The sequence below is a fragment of the Coptis chinensis genome, unplaced genomic scaffold, assembly GCF_015680905.1.
Source record: "Coptis chinensis isolate HL-2020 unplaced genomic scaffold, ASM1568090v1 utg1955_pilon_pilon, whole genome shotgun sequence".
NCBI lineage: Eukaryota > Viridiplantae > Streptophyta > Magnoliopsida > Ranunculales > Ranunculaceae > Coptis > Coptis chinensis.
The window spans coordinates 44,943-65,757 of NW_028238119.1; the positions used below are offsets into that span (position 1 = coordinate 44,943).

At 38.5% G+C, this 20,815-nt stretch overlaps 3 protein-coding genes and 1 pseudogene across 8 annotated transcripts; 2 read left to right on the forward strand and 2 right to left on the reverse strand.

Annotated features, from left to right (window-relative positions):
- The first annotated feature begins 77 nt into the window (after positions 1 to 77).
- LOC147473652 (rhodanese-like domain-containing protein 8, chloroplastic) lies at positions 78 to 6,070 on the forward strand. Of its 5 annotated transcripts, XM_086587130.1 has the most exons (9): positions 78 to 542; positions 610 to 663; positions 1,200 to 1,349; positions 2,280 to 2,424; positions 2,732 to 2,823; positions 3,833 to 3,936; positions 4,433 to 4,708; positions 5,288 to 5,471; positions 5,609 to 6,070. In XM_086587130.1, the coding sequence occupies exons 1-8, from the start codon at positions 240 to 242 to the stop codon at positions 5,439 to 5,441; spliced, it is 1,278 nt and encodes a 425-aa protein (XP_086443256.1). In that variant the 5' UTR covers positions 78 to 239; the 3' UTR covers positions 5,442 to 5,471; positions 5,609 to 6,070. The 5 variants fall into 5 exon arrangements, 4 of the variants coding, with proteins under 4 accessions (XP_086443256.1, XP_086443255.1, XP_086443258.1 ...); XR_015210326.1 differs by lacking the exon at positions 5,609 to 6,070 and having other exon boundaries at positions 4,422 to 4,708; positions 5,288 to 5,584; XM_086587129.1 differs by lacking the exon at positions 5,609 to 6,070 and having other exon boundaries at positions 5,288 to 5,584.
- LOC147473653 (purple acid phosphatase 3-like) lies at positions 5,948 to 8,004 on the reverse strand. The gene is made up of 7 exons (XM_086587133.1): positions 7,607 to 8,004; positions 7,337 to 7,493; positions 7,141 to 7,248; positions 6,909 to 7,036; positions 6,685 to 6,813; positions 6,401 to 6,468; positions 5,948 to 6,321 (listed from the first exon to the last, which is right to left on the reverse strand). Exons 1-7 carry the CDS (start codon positions 7,787 to 7,789, stop codon positions 6,108 to 6,110), a joined length of 987 nt encoding a protein of 328 aa, XP_086443259.1. The 5' UTR covers positions 7,790 to 8,004; the 3' UTR covers positions 5,948 to 6,107.
- A 1,236-nt stretch (positions 8,005 to 9,240) lies between these two features.
- Positions 9,241 to 11,980, reverse strand: LOC147473654 (PHD finger protein MALE MEIOCYTE DEATH 1 pseudogene; annotated as a pseudogene).
- A 1,369-nt stretch (positions 11,981 to 13,349) lies between these two features.
- Positions 13,350 to 20,785, forward strand: LOC147473655 (type I inositol polyphosphate 5-phosphatase 13-like). 2 transcript variants are annotated; one of them, XM_086587127.1, is made up of 11 exons: positions 13,350 to 14,284; positions 14,607 to 14,859; positions 15,257 to 16,070; positions 16,712 to 16,836; positions 17,262 to 17,346; positions 17,766 to 17,928; positions 18,043 to 18,083; positions 18,204 to 18,471; positions 18,557 to 18,680; positions 18,756 to 19,113; positions 20,059 to 20,785. In XM_086587127.1, the coding sequence occupies exons 1-11, from the start codon at positions 13,453 to 13,455 to the stop codon at positions 20,458 to 20,460; spliced, it is 3,465 nt and encodes a 1,154-aa protein (XP_086443253.1). In that variant the 5' UTR covers positions 13,350 to 13,452; the 3' UTR covers positions 20,461 to 20,785. The 2 variants fall into 2 exon arrangements, with proteins under 2 accessions (XP_086443253.1, XP_086443252.1); XM_086587126.1 differs by having other exon boundaries at positions 17,766 to 18,083; positions 20,059 to 20,655.
- Positions 20,786 to 20,815: the final 30 nt, after the last annotated feature.

Consider the following 20,815-nt stretch of genomic DNA (forward strand, 5'->3'; position numbering starts at 1 on the left):
AAACTATTTCCCTCCTCATCTTCTCCTATTCATCTCTCTCCCCCCCACTGCTTACCAATATACTAGTAAATATATATTTTTTACTCCGGGAAAATGGTTACAAAAATGTGTTAAAAAGGCAGAAATCCACAACTGGCGAACTGGGCCGGTTTTAAGAAAAGGGCTTGGGCTGGATAGAGTGAACCTGAAAACCGGGCGTTATCTTCTACTGAGACGAGAAAGTGATTGAACAGTGAAGAATGAGTATGCTACTGAGCAGCAGCAGCAGCAGCAGCAGTTTATTCTCTGTCCTTAATACTCCAAGTAATAATGTTATTGAAAAATGGCGGCCAATCTTTAGAATCCATACAAGGGGAAGCAAAATCTTTCCCACCTGCTTGTTCAAAACTAGTGTCTGCTACTCATTTCCTCCTTCCAGCACCAAAAGAGCTTACTCTGATGACACATCATCATCATCATCATTCATTGTCGTCAACTTTTATCGTTTCGTATTCATTCAAGACCCACACGACCTAGTCTCCACCCATCTCTCCTTCTTAAAGGTACTCCATTTCCATTTTATTCTCTTTACTTTTAATACTGTATATGAACTAACCATTGTTTGTGCAGGGTCTTGACATTCGCGGTCGAATTTACCTCAATGAGCAAGGCATTAATGCACAGGTTGTATCCCATTACTTACTTATACCTTCATCATTGTTTCAGTTGTTAGTTGTTGCAATAAACTTTTATGGTTATGGCCAATTCAACATTTCTTCTCATGGACACCTATTGGAGATTTCTCCTCTATAGGATTCACTTTGTTCAAATTTATAACATTGCTTATACACTTACAATGGACCATTTAACTGTTTACTAGCTTTTCTTATACAATTTAAATGATCTTATTGAAACTTTTCTCTTAATCAAAACTATGTGCAATAATAGATTTAGATTAACACAAACACAACTAAACAAGTTTTAGTGGACTCCTACAAAACAAAAATACCATCAGATACAAATAATTTTAGTAGTTATCAAATAAAATTTTAATTATCACCAAATTTCGTAAGAAGTTTTAGTGGACTCCTACACAAAATACCTTACAAATAAGTTTAGTAGTTATCCAAATAAAATTTTAACTATCTTACCTGGACACTACGATCCTTGCATTAATCTCCATGTCCATTTCCTGATCTAATAATATGCTACATTTGCAGTTCAGTGGTCCATCTGTGGATGCTTTAATGTACCTTGAGTGGATAAAAGAAGACAGCAGATTTTCTGACATTTTGGTACAGATTTCTCCGTCTGTAAATGGGCATTCTTTTCCACGATTAAAACTGCGGTATAAACCTTCTCTAGTACAGGCAAGCTATACATCTGCTAAATTATTTCCTTTCCTATATGTTTCTGATTTGCATCTGTTTACAGTTTCTACCCTGTAATTGAGTAATCCCTACAAAACTAGGATGGCTACCACAGGTGTGACGACCTGACTGTTCCCAGTCCTTGGGAACTCTGAGTTACTTGGTAACTGTTAATTTGTACAGCTGTTAGCCACATCATTTCTTAATAACAAAACTAAAGTTCAAGAACTATATAATATTTTGTACATGTGGCTCTCTGACTAGGATTTCTTTTGGGTTCACATGACACCCAACACAGTTGGAGCTTGGACCCAACTGGTTAGTCCTTGAAAATTTGCATTCTCTACAGCTAAAAGTCCCATGGGTGGGAACTGGCTGGCTTTTACTGTGCATACTGCATAGTATGCTTTCACCTTTTAACTTAGAATAGTTTTCCATTAAGCACATCTACCGTGGCTAGGATTACCATGTTGACTCGGCTGCCAGAGACATCAATTTTGATTAAGTAAAAGAGCAAACACATCGATTCTGATAAGTAGGTGTGGTACCGTTGAGTTTGGCAAAAGAAAACTAGGAAATTGAAAACCAAATTAGTTACAAAATAGATGGAAACAATTGCAGTATAATTAAGTATTTAAGTGCTGCTATAGGATGCCGTTAAGTGCTGAACGTTTCTGAGAAACTAATGGTGGTTAGTGGTTTTACATCTGCATCAGCTTCTTTGATGTCAGATACAGAGGTTGTTAATATCACTTGTGTAGCTTTCAATTCTATCACCAATTCTACCTGCAAACACTCTCCAGTGTTGTCTTTTACTTAGTAGTAATTATTTCTTGACTTTTCATTTTTCACTGGATGGATTCTTAACAAAGATAATTAATTAATTAATTAATTATTATTATTATTTATTTATGTTTTTGTCTTTTCCAGTTGGAAGGAGGTATATCACATCTTCCTTTGCTTGATCCTTCTATGCGAGCTACCCCATTAGCACCATCCGAGTGGAGGAACAGATTGCAGGCAGCATCAAGTCTGAATCTTAATAATAAAGCCATTGTATTAGATGTTAGAAATGGTAATGAAGAGTTCTACTTTGACCTTTTGTTAGGAAAGGCTTTCTTAATAGGATTGCTTTACCAAAAGAGTTTTTTTTTTTTCTGACACATTTTGTTTTTCGAAGTTCTTACATTTTCTTTGCAATTATATCGTTTTTATTTGGTTAATGTTATGTAATTCTCACTCTGTTGAATCCACGGCTTTCATTATAGAGGGTACAAAGTAGTAGTGTCGATTACTATGTTTATACAGTTGATTGATGCATGGGAAATGACTTATGTGCTCAAACTGTGGTTGTTAACATCTTCCATTTTTGCTATTAGCAGGTTATGAATGGGATATTGGTCATTTCCATGGAGCTCAACGACCAGATGTGGACTGCTTTAGGAGCACCTCCTTTGGCCTATCTGAGTCAGAGGTATGTAATTTATCATCTGTACCTAGAATTTACTTATATGTGCAAAATGGGTTTTGTTTAATATCATATCTTCATATAACTGTTACTTTTAATTAAACAAAACAATATAGGCATTGCTGAAATGTAGTCCAGCAAAAGAATCTAGGCATTGCTGAATCCACTCCAGCTACCCGACATTGTTTTTTCCATACCTAAACTTTGCCACATTAAAACAGTATTAAAGTTTTTAGGGATCTAAGAACCGTTCAATAGCCAAAATATCTTGTAGGTCTAGGAACCATAACGTTGATTCGATGAAATTTCTAGTTTGCAATCAAATCACTATAATTATGAATAAATAATGAAAAAAACATGGTGGAATCTATTTAGGATCTAGAGGTTGGAGTGGCGTAGTCTGTTAATCATGATATGGACAATTTTCTGTTTTTACTTTTTGTTGTTAATTGAAACAACTGCACCTCCGTATGCTTAATGTTTTGATGTTAGATGTTACAGGTCGGGGTCTACCTTAACCCATAACTTAAATGCTTAATCCTCGTAGCACTAGTTTGTAGGAACTTAATAATAAACAAAAAGGAAGAAGAAGAAGAAGACTAGCAGCGCCCAGATGCCCAGTAAATATTAAAAATGGACTAGCAGTGCAATTTGTAACGTGCCTGTCATCCACTGTTGTATAAACTTTATAATTCAACAAATAAAATGAAAAACTGCACCTGTGTACTAGTGCAATAATAATTGCGTTAATTACTGAATATGCATTAGTGCATTCCAGTTTTCGAGTAATATTTATATTTGTCAAGATATTTAGTCTTTTTTGGAATCCCAATCTACCTCAAAATAGTTGTATTTTGGGATCTAACCTCCAAAATCATGAGTGACTTATACCCTCGAAGAAGCATGCTGGAGGCTTGCTAATCTATACCAACTTTTACAGCTTATTATATGGACTCAAGCCTGACATCTCTTTTTACAGTTGTTTTAAACTCACTACACATATGTTATTTTACAGCTTATCGATTCGGATCCACTAGCTAATGTCGATAAAGAGAAAACAGATATACTAATGTACTGTACGGGAGGCATCCGCTGTGACATATATTCTTCTATTCTCAGGTACATGCCCACAATAGGGAGAAGTTAGCAGGTTAAGCTGCAAGATTCAGCTGGGTGGACTAACCTGGTTAATCGTTATTATTTATTTTTAAAATTTTAATTTTATTATAATCAATCTGGTTAATCTATGAACCAGTACCAATTTTGCTGATATAGAAATAGGTTTCTTTGATATGGCTTTGATTTATTCAGTTCTGAGTTCAGACTGAGTCTGTGACTCACAAAGACCAGTTATACGGATTTGATGATCGCAACCATATGTTAAGAAAATAGAATTGCTCGAAAAAGGTGGTTTATGGTTGAAGTATTAGGTTTGTCATGAGGGACCATCTTATAGGTGGTCCACGTGAACCATTGAGCTTGGATCACATTACATATTTACATCTGCAATATGGATTTGCTGCTCACAAGGGATAAGGAACTCCTACAAAATGTCCATTATTTCTCAGCTAACGTCTTTCTTGATTCTCCTAATTTCATCTTAGTTTTATGGCAGAGAGAGGGGCTTTCAGAACTTGTTCACATTGAAGGGAGGTGTATCTCATTATCTTGAGAAGGAAGGCCCTGTTAAGTGGATTGGGAATTTGTTTGTTTTTGACTCACGTCTTTCTCTTCCACCTTCTACTTACAAGCCAGAGGCTGTGAGCAATAGAGACAAGCCTCATTTAGTGTGTGATGATAGCAACTTTGCAAGATGCTATATATGTCAGTCACACCTTAGCGAGTTGAGACACCGAAATTGTGCAAATATTGATTGCAATCGGCTTTTCCTGTAAGTCACTTCCAGTTGCCACTTACTCTTAGCTTTAAGGACACATACTTATGAAGCTCTAGAAGTGCAAGGATGAGTAATCTTTCTACTCTGAAATGGGGTATCTCCTTAGTGATTATTCATACCATGTCCATCTGGATGATCAAATAACTAGTGCATTTCTTGCTCATGCAAATGGTGACTGGAAAAACCTGTCGTAAAACTTCATCTCAATTAGTGCAAGTGATGAGCATTAAGCCTTATAGGGTTGTTCATCCGTTGCATCTGTGACTTCTTTTTTCCTTCTCAGCGAGAAGTTGTTTTCGTATGTGCCCACACACCATCACACTGGTCAAACTATACATAACCTGTCAGTAAGCTCTATAGTCGTTAAATTTGTAAATAATATTTTTATCTCATCGACATGTTATTAGGCACATGGTGTACTCCTGGATGCAATTGATTCAACCCTTCTTATTCTTCTTTCTTTCTTGTCTTTATTTTTCCTTTGACAAATTTGGAATTTCAAGAAGTAATAAGCGATAATGCAAGAGTTTTAGGAATTACTCAAGTATTTGACTTTTTGCCTATATCTTTCAGATGTTGTTCAACCTGCTTGATGGAGGTATGTGGATGTTGCTGTTTAGACTGCACATGTGCTCCTCGGCTTAGACCTATTCTTTCCAGGCATCAGAGATACGAGAAGTGGCATATTTATAGAGACCAGAAAGTACCAAATGAATCAGTGGTTTGATCAGATCAACCTTCTCCAGATCATTTTGAGGTCTGTTTCCAACTTAGTGTATGTTTTACTTGAGGGAATGCATATCAGGCCAAACTATAGCAACTTTGTTCACTAACTTGAGTTCCAAGCAAATAAAAACTTGTGTTCTATTAGATGTTTATTTTTGTGTTTTTCAGTTATCTCTCTAAGCAGTACCAATGGGCATTACCCACTGGCCTCCATTCGTACATCTACGCGACTTCCCCTCTGGAATCTCCCTGTTCTGATTCAAAACCCACAATCTTGTAGTTCTTCGTCACACAGGCAGGGTCATCAGATTCCCAAACCAAACGTTCTACTTGCGTTCACAACACGCAGCATCACCAAGTATCAGGTTCCCTTGTAGGATATCCCACACTTGTCTCTGGATGTGTACTGTGAAAATGACCACACAAGGTGTAGTCCTGGACTCAGATATCCCTTTAGCTAACACTGACAGAATATAAGTTAAACAAAAAATAGAAGCCTGTAGAAACTAGAAATTTTAAAGTGGCTCTTTATACATGTGAAAACCTTCTCACGGCTTAAGATACAAGAATTACTCTATCTGCTTCTGCTTCTTCTACAGCAGGCAATCTAGTCGTGGAATTTTATTTCCACCATGCAATCGTGTATTTTTCCTATATTTTCTAGTTTTTACATGGCTGAGTGAAGTGGCTTCGATACATGCCATTTGTGCAAAACTCTACCAAACACATTGTAGAATTTGAGGTTGACTTGATTTTGATTTAATTGCACTGACATGAAGCCTGGTCCATCATAGAACAGGTGCACTCCATCTCCATTCCCTCCTTGAGCATCACCCCTCCAGGCCTTAGACCCTCCTCCACTTGTTAGAAATTGCAGTGGACTGCAGTAGAACCTAATTCCTTTAGTAACATTGATCAAATTTTCTCTAACTTTTTAAGTTCAATTGAGATGAACTTTACCTGTCATTGCTACTAATGTGTTCGAGACAGTGATCATGCCCATTGATGTAAAAATCGACGTCATTGGCCTGCATATAGTGCGGTCAGTTGAATAAATCATGAGAACTATAACTTTCTATTTCAAGTTGAGCATAGCTTAACTTTCTCTCTTCAAATATATATCCTTTTGACTGATTTAATTGGGCCTCAAGGTCTTGGGATCAAATCCCACATTCACCTGGGGAGCAGGATTTCAGGTTTAGTTTTTGAGTAAGTTCTACTCTTCAATTGCATAACTCAATTACCTCAAGAATTGGTAGAAGCTTCTGTTTGAGCTCGTTAGTGTCACCATGATGCCCGACGCTTCTGATAGCATGGTGACCAACTACAATCTTCCACTTTGCTTTCGATTCCTTTAATGCTGATTCCAAGTCCTGCGTTCATCGGATCAAAAAAATTACTGTCTACAATGTTAAGTCAAGTCTTCAACCTTGACAAAATATGAAAAGCAGGATGACAATTGGCTCACCTTTAATACATTGGCAATGTATCTTTTTCGAGGAACTACACCTCTCCAATCGTAAGTATGTATGTTCGGGCTAGCAAAGTACTGATCAACAAATGGAGTTGTGTCGACAAAGAAAAACTCCACCATTTCTGAAAACAAACCACACCCATTGATCATCTTCATTAAAACTGTTTTTGGTTCCAATTGTGCAAGATAAACCAAAAGCAAAATCTTTGAAATTAGGAAAACGAACCAGCATTAACTATAAAGGATCTCATGCAAAGCCATCTTCTATCAGCCTTCCTGAGCATAGGATCCAATTGTGCTTCCACATCACCTCTATAGTCATGGTTGCCTAAAACTGCAACAAGTCCATTTTTGTACAGATATAAGATTTGGCTCTGGATAGAATTCTTAGGTTATTCCTGTCTTTAGAGATTGTAACTTACCACTGTACCACTGTTTCTGTAAGCTGTTAGAAGTGTAGATTTTGGTGAATGACTCCTCAAATGCAGGATCATTTATGCCCGTCAATCCATTATCGTAGAAATTATCACCGGTTGAAACTACAAAATCTATGTCAAGCTTATCTCCAATCCTTCCCATCTGACACAAATAAACATTAATATGAACATTCTTTCATCGGCAAAACCGACGTGATATAATTAGCGTACATTGTGCAATGATGATTTTGATACTGCCACACACAAGAATTGTACCTGAAACGCAACTTCAGATTGGTTGTGACTGCCTTGCCTCCCCCAGTCGCCGACAACCAAAAAACTAATTGATCTATCGTTCTTTGAGGATGGGTGGTGAAGCTTTTGGAACTCAGCAACGGTAAAAGACGCGAAACATGAGACAAAGAAGCAAATGCTGAAGAGACAATGAGACAAAGCCATGGATGATTTGGATTTTCTGTTGTAGAAACCAATCACAATGAACTCTGCAAGGAGGAAAAGCAATTCAGTCTCTCTCTCACCCAGGTGAGGCAGCCAAAGGAGAGAGAGAGAGAGAGATAGCAAACAACAACAAAAAGAAAATGGATATGTTACAAGCAATGAGTGAGGTGCTTCAACGTAATCCCAGGTTTTATAGATAGTTTGACGTTTTAAAATTAGTCGCACTAAAAAGAGACCCAAGGTCCTTATTATATGTGATCAAAGTTCGTTGAGAAATGAGATAAACAGTTACTATATTTACTTCAGAGGAGTACGTTAAATCTAAGATTATAAGCGTCGATGAGCTTTGAGATTAGTGTTGTGTTAATTACAGCAATATGATTTTACACCTTGCATATAATGTTGAGGAATTATAGGGACAGGCAGACAAAAAACACCAACAAACAAAATGCAAACCCAGCCAATGAGGCTCATGGGTGAACTACTTAGCTCACACTGGGGATGAATTAATCAATGAGTGAATGGATATTCTCTTATTCCATGGGATACTTTGAAGTCCTGCTGGTATAATCCATTGTTTGTATTGGAATATTCCGGGGTGGGGATGCCAAGTGTGATTCTGTGGGATCAGTTCTACTCCTACATCTGCCAAAAGACCATTATTACCCATGGAATTAGCCAGCCCAGCAGACTCTCAGAGGGTCATGTATGCGCATCTATTGTTCTAATTATAGCTATCTCTGAAAGTCTGAAGCACATATCTACTGTCGTTCTACAACTTCAACAAGGGCTTTCAACGTTTTGTAACTGAACTTTACATTCTTCATATTGTTTTGAACTGTCTGATCACACACAATCATTAGTTATCCAGGAAGGACATTCTGCATATCTCATCTGATGGATTGATAGGATATCTTTGCAGTTGGAAGTTGGAACTACCAGGTCATTGCACTTGGAATGATTGTTCTCAACCATTTGAGAGATTTCACAGACTCGCCTGATTTATATAGTATTAGTTGAATATGTTCAATCAATTTCTCTGGCGCTTCATACGTTTTAGAAAATGCATTGTACAGTTGCAACAATGAAGTCTCTACATAATTTCTTCTCAACAGTAAAATTATAAATGCTATTATATCCTCCAACGAAGCATGCTAAGCATCAACAACTCAAAACATCGTTTCTGTCCAAAGAGGGAAGGCTGAAATGATCTGTATTTCCTTTTGACCTTATTATAGAATGTCAAACATGAATGAACAAATATAATGAATATCTTTCCCAGAGAAAAATCCAAAAAGGAAAACAGAACAAAAGAAAAATCGTGATTCTTTGGTTTCACCTTGTTACCGTATGGTGTATACAACAATCATGTACCTCCGAAAATTGCTACTCTTGAATATACAACGCCACAGGAGGGACAGAAAACTCAAAAAGGAAAATGGATACTCTGACACAATGTACCTCATAAAGCTCACTCGTATTCACATATACTGCATGTCCATGGCATACTCAGTTGAAGGAGCCATAAGGGAAGCGCTGCACCTGGAGCATATGAACAATTGGGGCACCGTTTCCTTCTCTCCAATGCCAATACACCTTGTGTGTTGCCACACCTCGCAGATATCACATGCCACCATCCTCTCCCCATCGTCATCCTTGGCACCACAACTGCAATCAACTGTCCAATTATCAGCCCCGCCTTCGTGCTTCAACTCGTTCTCCAAGTCAATGCCACTACCTCGCACCAAAACATGTGCACCTGACTCCATGTTTCCAAATACGACCTCATCATCGTCCATGAAGTTCAGCCCTTCCACCTCCCCCACTACGAACCTTTCCATCATACAATAAGTATCCCTATAAACATCCTCTATTGCACTTTTGAGCTCGCCAATTGTCGCATATGGTGGTAGCGCCACAAGCTCCCCAGGCTCCGACATCCGTGTAAACCTAGTTTCTAACTCTTCTGAAGTTTCCAGAATTCGACAAATAAACCTCAAGAGCTCGTCATCTTCATCTTTAAAAGGCCACTCTTTCACATAGTGTTTACTGTCCAATATCACCCTTGTTGCAAGCTCGGGCAACCCTGACATAGGATAGTGTTCCAGTACATGCTTATACAGATACTTGATGTCGCGGTAGATATCCAACCCAGGTGGATCACCTACTACTGCTGCTGGAGAGATGTCTACGGCAGGCTCAGTAAATGCTTCTCTATCATGCACAGTAGCTGTATTCCCACTAACCTGACGTACTGTGAACTGTAAAATTTTGGTTGACTGGTTAGCCGCGCGTAGAACAACATAATCTCCGACAACATAGTTGTTGATGGACTTTATCACAAAGTCTAGCAAACCAGTGTCACCAATGTGAAGCCTTCCTGCGTCGCGAACTTCTTGTCTAGACATCCCACCTCCCTTTTCCTTCAGTGCATCAACAATTACTTCTGCAGCATACTCTAGCCTCCTAGCAGGCCACCTGCTTGCCATTTCAGTCGCAAAAGTTGAAAATTTCTTATACTTTGGTTCCTCCTCCATTGCAGGGGATTTGCGTTTCTTGGGCTTAGTAATTGGTGGTTTAGGAGGCGACACAGCAGCTGGCATGATTGTTTTGATCTGAGCAGGAGCATTGGTTTTGAGTGAGAGCATGAATCGGATGAGATCTCTGAGTGTAATCAAGTGTGTATCGCTTGCTTGTCTATAAACTTCTACAATCTGTTTCATATGTCTATCGCTTTTCCTAGCTTGAACGAAATCATTGATAACCTCATCAATATTGAGCGAGCTAAGGACCCCAATCGCTGCTCCGTAGTTCTGCACATTCACTCCAAAGCTCCCATGGCAGAACTTATAACCCCATCTCCCAAACCATGAGTGGCCATATGCAACGCCGTGTAGTAGCCGAAGGTTCATAGATCTCTTCATCGAGGTATCCTCCACTGTAATTTTCCTGCAACGTTTCAAAGCAGATTAATTATAAGTTTATAACACAAGAAATCATGCAAGCTGGACAAATAACATAATCCCCAAGCAGGGTATGCAGCAACAGGTAATTAACCTCAAAATATATCCATGGGCTCTATTATATTGTTTGGAAGATGAATAATAACAAGTAAAATCTGTATGTTCACACTCATAATAGTATATACATAGAAATTAGAGCAAGAAAAATGGTGTTAAGAAGACAAGTCCCCTCCTCAGAATGAATCTTGTTCCACAACTAAATTGTATAGAAACCTATATATCTAGAACAGACTTGGATTCCAATTGACAGAATTCTTAGCAAACACATTAAAAACAGGCATTTTAATGTCAACTAAAGGATGCTAATCTGCCATCAAAATGATACAATAACTGACACCAGAAAGGGGGAAAAAACATCAACTCTACAACTGAAATACCAATCTAGACATAATAATTCTCTCTGAATGTCACTCAAAAACTGAAATACCAATCTAGACATAATAATTCCAATTCCATCACCGCAATGACACAAAGGCAAAAAAAAAAAAATGAAGAAAATTCATTCTGTTAAATTACCAGGCTCGAAGAGCGGTGCAAATACGGTCCCAAAGATCCATAATCTCTCTGCCAAACAAAATCTTGGACCCTCCTTCAAGACCATTAATAGAGAGAAGATGGCCATACCCATTACAATGAATCAATCCATGCAAAAGATGCGTGGCCTGATTCTCTTCATTATCATCCAAAACACTCTCATCCAAAGTCTTATTCCACTCATCGTCTGCCGGAATAATAAAATGATATCTCCTCTTCGACACCAAATGATGACTCCAACCTAAAAATAACACAACAATCAATTAATCAATCAATCAATCAATCAAATTCACTCAAAAAAAAAAAAAAAAAAACAACTTTTAAAGAAATTACCAATGCAACGACAGTGATCGCAGAAGGGATTTGAAGAGTGTTGATCAACAGATTCTTCAATGGTGTAAAGAGGAACAAGCACATTATGGGAATTATTGTGATGAACCAATGAAGTAGACCAAGTAGGCATTCCATGCACAGTAAACTCTTCAATTGTGCCGCATTCTCGAAGTAAAGTTTGTACATTTTCTTTAAAAGTTCCCCCAGATAGAAAAACTGGACACCCCGGATCAGCAAATGTTTTGAATCCATACATTTTACTATTAGGGTTTCGCTTTCTCTTCTTCAATTGTGCTGCCATCTTCTTTTTCGATCTTCAAAGTGAACAAGTGAAGAAGAAGAAGAAGAAAGTGAGTTAGTTGAAACGGTTTAACTGACGAAAGGGTTTTCGCGCGCTTGTTTTCGAACAGAGAGATCTGACGGTGTGTGTTTCTTTTCAATTGCATCTGAACCGTTTATTTTTTTATTTCGTTGGGAATTGGGAATTTTGTAACAGAATTAGTTGAGGCCGTTAGTTAGTTCTTTGTGGACCGTGGGTATTTATTGGGCTATTGGTGTTGGCCATAAAGCCCATTGCATGTCATTTGTTGGTGTTCATGATTGTAGGCAGTGTTCTAAAAAACACTAGGCGGTAGTCGGGCGGTGGGAGATTGCCAGTGCCTAAAGCTTTTCTAAAAGACGGATCTAGGCAATTTAAAATTTGTTTTTTTTCCTAATATATATAGTAATATACACATATACTACAAGAAATAAAGAAAATCATTTACCATAATTCAAAAAATAAACACAAACAAAAATACTTATTACAAAAATGTGTAATAGTTGAAGAATATTGACTTTATATAAAAACATACTCTTTGTTACAGTGACATAATTTACATTAGACTTAAGTATTTTAAACTCATTTAAATCTTAAGCCTACACGGGCCTTTATTTTTCGACATTTAATCATTCAAAAAAAAAAACTTTGGACCTAAAGGCGCCTATAGACCGGTTAATCGGTCCGCCTAGACCGATTTTAGTTGGTTCACGTTTGAAAAAATTTTTAAACGACGGGCCTATATCATTGAGTCGGTTGGCATCCGCCGATATATATCGAAATTTCTAATATAAGAGACCGCCTATACCAATTTTTAGAACAGTGATTGCAGGTGTGCTTTCGTTTGTGAAAATTGGATAGACCAAACTGGTACCTGGATGAGATAGCGTATAAATAAACAAACTCCAAATAGTTACACCAGGAATGTGGTCTGTTGAGTCCAAAGCCAAGTGTCAAAGTGGCGTCTAACACTTGCACAACATGGGATGGCACCTCGTCATGCATTTTCGAGTGCCTCCTGTGTAGCTGGCTAGCTGCAAACTTGAAAGAATAAATATAAACTTGACAAATGAATTCGGGAAAACAAGTATGGAAGATGGATGGATCTTAATGTTACTACCAGAGGTGATCATAGCACTTAGAAGATGCATGAGGTTTGAGGTTAGTTAGTAGTCAGAATCTTGTAGCCTATGACACTGCATGGCTTGAGGTTTTGAAATTTTGTCTCGCCATGTCATGGGATCTTATCCCAACATCCACTAGATTTTAGAAATTTTCAACCCTTGATAGGAGATATATATATTTTTCCCTCCAAATTTGAAGGGGAGACTGGGAGAGAAAGAGACCTTATTTCTGTCCATTAGTTTGTCCACAAGCTTCGCCTTATTACTCTCCCGAACCCACACACACCTCCACTTTCTCTCTTTCCTCAACTAACGTACTTGTCCTCCTCCATGCAACGCCACAAAATCACTGAGACAGAGATGGTGGATGATCGGGATAGAGACGCTGATAGAAACAACGCGGCAATAGCAGCTATGCGCAGCATCAGTGCCCCTTCTTCACGTACAAATCTTCATTCATGCAGCGCCAACAGCAACAGCACCACCACCAACAACAACATCAAGAAACACAACAGTTTAGACCACAACCACGATTTCATGATCACTAACAATAACATCATCCTCACCCGTGCAGGTAGCTCTTCCAATCACCGACACGAGGTTACCACTCGATTCCTTGAATCAGATAATTCACCAACCAAAAGCAATGCAATTCAACGTTCCCAATCGCAACGACCCCTTCCAGAGTTTGTTGCTTCTGATGGAGGGGACGAAGATGGGAGCATTTTTAGCCCCCCTATTCGGGCTGCAATTCCTCCTGGCCGTCCGCCAAGCCTTGAGTTACGCCCTCGACCTCTTAGAGACACACAGTTAGGAACCTTCTTCAGACTCATTACCTGTTCTGATACTCAAATATGGGCTGGTTCCGAGTCGGGACTGCGCTTTTGGAATTTCTCTGATATGTATCTCAACATGGGATCAGGAAAGACCGTGAGGCCTAGTGGAGATGAAAATGCAGCACCTTTTCACGAGTCTGTTACTACGTCGTCAGTCATGTGTATGGTAATGGATATAAGTAGTAGGATTGTTTGGAGTGGACATAAAGATGGGAAAATCAGGTTGTGGAAGATGGACCAGTCTTTGGATGGGACTCCTTTTAAGGAAGGTCTGATGTGGCGAGCACACCGCGGCCCTGTTCTTTCCATTACCATGACTTCTTATGGTATTCACTCACTCTTTTCTATCAAATTCCAATATTATGGACTTCTATCATAAATGTTTATTTGCTTATTAATTCAATAGTTTTGTGGTTGTAAACAATTTTGGTGAAGTTTTAAAAGTGTATCTAAGCTCTTTGGCAAGACTGTATAGAGATTGAAAATGCCAAATTATGCTGGAACTGGATATGGGCTACGTTGCACTTACTTGATCTGTTTAGAACTCCAAATCATATAGTATACTGTATTATCTGAAAGGAAATGATAATATGTTTATAATTTGATTCTTATCACCTCTGTTTCTGATTTTGTGTTCCTATTTTTCAGGCGACTTATGGTCAGGTTGTGAGGGCGGAATGATTAAAGTATGGCCTTGGGAAACCATAGAAAAAGCTTTTTCTCTAAAGCATGATGAAAAACACATGGCTTCTTTTTTAGTGGAGAGGTCGTATATTGATCTTCGGACTCAAGTCACCATTAATGGTGCCTGCCCCTTACCTCATTCAGATATAAAGTATCTGCTATCAGATAATTCTAGAGCAAAGGTCTGGAGTGCTGGGTACCTATCGTTCGCACTATGGTACTGTTCTAACTACACAACTATCCTCTCTTTCCCCAATGTTTTGCTAGCTTAGTATAGCACAGAGACAACTCTTCGTTTTGGCAACCGGCCTTTTCCCAAGGAATGTCTGCGTCAAGTTATAATTTCCATGTTGTATATGCAAGTAAATGACAACTTTGTTTAAAATATATCTAATTTCTAATGTGAGATAATAGAATTATATCAGAGCTTCTATTGTTTTTGTACAACTGTTGGAAACAGTAAAACATGTCTGAGCTTTTGATAAAGAACTACTATTCCAATACTTGATATCATTATTCTCTGTGGACTCATCCATTTGGTCTCCCTTTTTGTTTTCTTGACTACTTACTTCTGAATCATGCCAAGGTAATTTGCTCTAACTATTATTCCACAGGGATGCTCGTACTAGGGAACTCCTAAAAGTATTTAACATCGATGGACAGATTGAGACCCGTGTTGACACTCCACCACCTGTGCCTGATCCATGTGTAGAAGATGAGGTGAAGACTAAATCTCTTCTTGCATCGAAGAAGGATAAATCTAGGAGCTCCTTAAGCTTCCTGCAACGCTCACGGAATGCTTTGATGGGGGCTGCAGATGCCGTTAGACGAGTTGCTGTAAAAGGAGCTTTTGGAGATGATAATCTCCGAACAGAAGCAGTGGGGTTAGCAGGAGATGGAATGATTTGGACTGGATGTACAAATGGCTTACTTGTGCAGTGGGATGGCAATGGGAACAGGTTACGTGACTTCAACTATCATCCATTCGTTGTTCAATGTTTATGCACTTTTGGGGAGAGGATATGGGTTGGGTATGTGACTGGCGTCATTCAGGTGCTGAACCTTGATGGCAATTTGCTTGGGGAATGGGTTGCTCATAATAGTCAGGTCATAAAAATGGCTGTTGGCTCTGGCTACGTTTTTACACTTGCAAATCATGGTGGTATTCGTGGATGGATGATTACATCGCCAAGCCCCCTTGATAACATACTGCGGTCTGAAGTGTCCTGCAAAGAAGCAATCTACACAAAGCTAGAAAAAATTAAGTTATTTACGGGCACTTGGAATGTTGGACAAGGAAGAGCCTCTCATGAATCACTTATCTTGTGGCTGGGTTCTGCTGTGTCAGATGCTGGCATTGTCGTTGTTGGGTTACAAGAAGTGGAAATGGGTGCGGGTTTTCTCGCTATGTCAGCAGCAAGAGAAACTGTAAGATATCTCTGTTTTATTAAGCTCAAACATAATTAATATTGGTCTCGTGTGATGAAAATCTATTTTCGGGAAGGAACTGATTACAAAAGAAACTAAATGGCGATTTCAAGGATGAGATTCAGGCAGTGTGGTGTTAGCAAAGTTAAGAAATTAAGAAAAATGTCAAGGATTCTTTTTTTTGTTAGACCTCTTTATGTATAGAGGCTGTTAGCACTTGGGTAACAAACAAGGTGTGATTAGTGGCTCAAGCGAAACTTGGGTTGTCAAATCCACGCATCGCCTCCACATCACTAGAACAACATATCACTCTATCAAGAGTCAAAACTTGATATACTATAAATTGAGTATCTAAGATTCTATATAGCTAATCAAGAATAACTGTACTTAAATTGCCTGTATAGAGTGGCCTGCTACTAGAGAGCAAACCGTGCAGCAGCAGTCACAAAATTATCACTTGCATTCTTATTTTGGAAGATATATAGGAGTATCATGGGAACAATCGATAAAAAAAAAGGGATTAATATTCTAGGTGTATTGAACCTCTTACATACTAAAATGATATTGTTGATGCGCATGCTGGTTGTTCATAAGTTCTTGTCTTTTCTTTAATTTGTGGCCGGTTTCTTTCCTGTTTGCAGGTAGGAATAGAGGGGACTTCTTCAGGCCAGTGGTGGCTGGAAACAATTGGCAAACATTTGGATGAAGGAGCAACCTTCGAACGTATGGGCTCTAGGCAGCTTGCTGGTCTGCTAATAGCTTTATGGTATGTGATAATTTTCTCTTTTCTTGGGCTAAACACTTTGGAGCTTTGTGCTGTACTACTATAGTAGATGACATAATAAATCGTAGTAATCCATCTTGAGTAGATAACACCTTTCATCGTCTGGTGAATGCTGACTGAAGTTGTTATAGGGGAGATACTGTAGTGGTGATGTGCATAATCGCTATGGGACTGACTTATCAGGCAATGTGTCTAGAGAAAAATTGTGTACTGCTTAAAATAGTCTGGTCGGAGTAAACAGTAATCCTTGTTATGAACCCTTATTATTTTGTTAAATATCTGAAGTATTTTAACTCCATATATCTTTCAAAACTCGTGTACTTGTTAGTTTCATTGTTCCCGTTTAAAATTTCTATACCACTAAATACCCTAGATCTGATGTTAGTGAATATATTGTTATCTTCCAGGGTAAGGAAGAATCTCATACCACATATTGGGGATGTTGATGCTGCAGCAGTACCATGTGGTCTTGGGCATGCAATTGGTAATAAGGTGTGTCTCTTAAACAAATTAATGTTTGTGGGCATTCATGAATTTAGTATCTTTCCTTGTTCATACTTGGATGCATTCAGCATGACTGTATAACATGACTGCCTTCAGCATTCTGTGCTTCTTCTTGTTTTTCAATTGTTAGTGAGTAAAAGGTCTGGAAATTTATGTTTGCATCACTTAATGTAATCGTGATGCACATAAGCACTATACTAACCAACTTGGGAATTGACATTTAGTACAGATGATGACTTGAATTTGTTTGGCTGCATTGTTCATAATCCACGTACTGGTCACCTTTTTTTGCTTCATAAGCTTTACATAGCACAAGACTTTTTCCTTGTGCTTTACACTATAATTTGCTCTATTGGTATTAATTCTTTTGATGCATATGAAAACATGGGTAATTACTGTCCAAGCAGGGAGCTGTAGGTTTAAGATTAAGAGTCTATGACCGTATAATGTGCTTTGTGAACTGTCACTTTGCTGCACATTTAGAAGCAGTCAACCGCCGGAATGCTGACTTTGATCATATTTATCGAACTATGACCTTCAACCGCCCTAACCTACTCAATGCTTCAGCTGGTATGGTTGTTTTCTTTTCTTTTTTTGTTTTTGTTAATCTCGGTTCCTTGTCTAGTCTACATTCATCTGGGATGGTTGTGCTTAATTACTGGCTTTCCATCCTTTTCCCTGCAGCTGCCAACTCGTCTTCCACTCAAATGCTTCAACCTACAAATGTATGTGCTTCATTAGTCGTTTAATAAAGAGAGTATATATTTTCATGTTCATTACATTTGGGTAGTGTTTTGTTTTCTGAGTAGTGCTGCAACTAAGAAACAAATTTCTTATATATTCAGGCTGTTGGTATCCCCTCAGAAGGTCGGAAGCCTGAGCTATCAGAAGCAGACTTGGTCATATTTCTTGGCGATCTGAATTATCGGCTTCACAGTACTTCCTATGAAGAAGCAAAGGACTTGATTTCCCAAAGATGCTTTGATTGGTTAAGAGAAAGGGATCAGCTTAGAGCAGAAATGAGAGCCACCAAAGTCTTCCAGGGGATGCGGGAAGGACTTATTGCATTTCCTCCTACATACAAATTTCAAAGGAACCAAGCAGGTTTAGGAGGTATGCTATGCAAGAGCAAATGTGGTCGCTGGGATATATTTCCAAATGCCATTTGAATTTTAACATCTGTGATTTTCTTTTCCAGGATATGATTCCAGCGAGAAAAAGCGGATTCCTGCATGGTGTGATAGAATACTATATCGTGATAATCGTTCTTCTTCAGCGACTGAGTGCAATTTAGAGTGCCCTGTGGTTTCTTCAATTTTGATGTAAGCTTCTTCATGGGGTTGTTTCTACTGAATTATTTGCTTTTCTTTTGTGAAACATGGGTCTCCTTTTTGCAGGTACGAGGCTTGCATGGATGTGACAGACAGTGACCACAAGCCTGTACGGTGCGTATTCAGTGTAGATATTGCTAGTATAGATGAATCCATAAAGAGACAGGAATTTGGTCGGATTATTGGGTCAAATGAGAAAATCAAGCTGCATGGAAATTTATATGATGTTCCAGAAACTGTTGTTAGTACAAACAACATAATTGTTCAAAATAAGGACCAGTCCCTTTTACAAATCAGCAATGAAGGTGAGAAAGATAAAGCTATTTTTGAAATCATTTGTGGCGGCCAGTCCACCATCCAGGAGGATGGTGAAGCAAGTGAGCAGCATTTGAGAGGTTCCTTTGGTTTTCCCCGCTGGCTTGAGGTAATGCTGCTTCATTTCAGCATTGTAGGGCGTTATTATTCTCCTTAGCGTTATTTCAGCATGCTTCTCCTATTTATAAATCTATGTCATGACTTATGATACCTATTGCATACCTTCTAGTTCAATTGTGACAAACATAACCTATAAAGATGCTCTGTTATCACATTGTGTCTCGCTATACTAAACATGGCACCATGAAATGGACTCGGAAACAGATGCATTTTAATTGCAATTCATGACATCTGCTAAACATATGTGGCTGCTGAGCATAGGAAATTTTGACCAGAGCTACTAACATCTGCTACATGTTGTCTTGTTCTGTTTGGTGGAGACAATCTTCCCTATGCTATGAAGAGATTATAATTTGAAATTTGCAATTTGGTCTCTTCTGCTAATTTCTGACAATCAAGAATGACCAACATAAGCCGAGAGAGCTCAAACATGAAACTAGGAAAATAATAGAAGCAAGTTCCTCTTTCCAGAATGTCTGTATTTGTCCTCTTTGGCCTCAACCCTATTATCACAGTTTTCTTATGATGTGTTCTACGTTAATGTCACTTGAGTTTCTAATCACAATAAAAGATTTGAACAAGAAGAGTCACATAACAAATGTTGACAATGTGGTACCTATAAAATCTGTTTAGCTTCTTCGGTGTGCAAATATTATGCAAAACATATCATCTTCCTATTGCCTTGTGAAAATTGATAAGAACTTGAGCCAACGTTTCAGGAGCAGTCAACCTCTTCATACTCATCCATCATAGAATGGATGAGTATTCTATATTTCCCATTCTGTCATGTTTCTTTCTTCTTCTGTCTTTATCTACCAAAAAAAAATGTTTCTTACTTCTTTGAGCTAACTTGATTTTTGCCTTTCTGATTCTCCTTAAATGGAGCCAACTCCAATATAAGACTGCAACTGTATAATGAAATCTTTTGTCCCAGGTCACTCCGGCAACTGGTGTAATCGAGCCTGGAAATGTTGCTGAAGTTTTGGTGGATCAAGGGGACTTTCACACTCGAGAAGAGTTTATAGATGGAATCTCACAGAACTGCTGGCGTGAAGACACTAAAGACAAGGTGGTGATGCTGATGTTGAATGTCCATGGCAGTTGCTCGACTGCAACCAAAAGCCATCGGTTATGTGTTGCATCTAAGACCATATACGACGACTCGGAATCTAACCATTCGAGAAAAATCAAAACAAGTACCCTTCAGCAGCCTGGTCTGCTGAAGAACCTCAGTTCCTCCAGTGCAGCAGACACACAACCCAGTTTGCATAGTCCGTCAAAACACAAAAAGAGTAAAAACCGAAAAAGCACTCCAGTCGGTCTCCGAATACATTGATTGCCAAAGTCAGTCCAGTTTAAAGACATCTCCGTATATGCATCTCAGCGTAAATGTATAACTAGTCACTAGGACCCCATAACATCGGTAGCATGTTTCAGAAGGGCCTGCGTGTTTAGCACCAGTCTTCACAAATTCATCTGTTTAACCCAATTTTTTCTTAAGCTCAACATATTGTAATGTTCTTGGTTGTAACATTCTTTTGCCATTGTGTATAAGTTCATGTAAACTGCAAGAAGCCGTACAAAAGGGCTTCTCCGCTGTTTATATAGATCTAAACTAACTGACTTGAATTTTATATCACCAGTCTCGGTGATTTCATTGATCCCCAGAGTTTCTCAGACACATTCTCTAA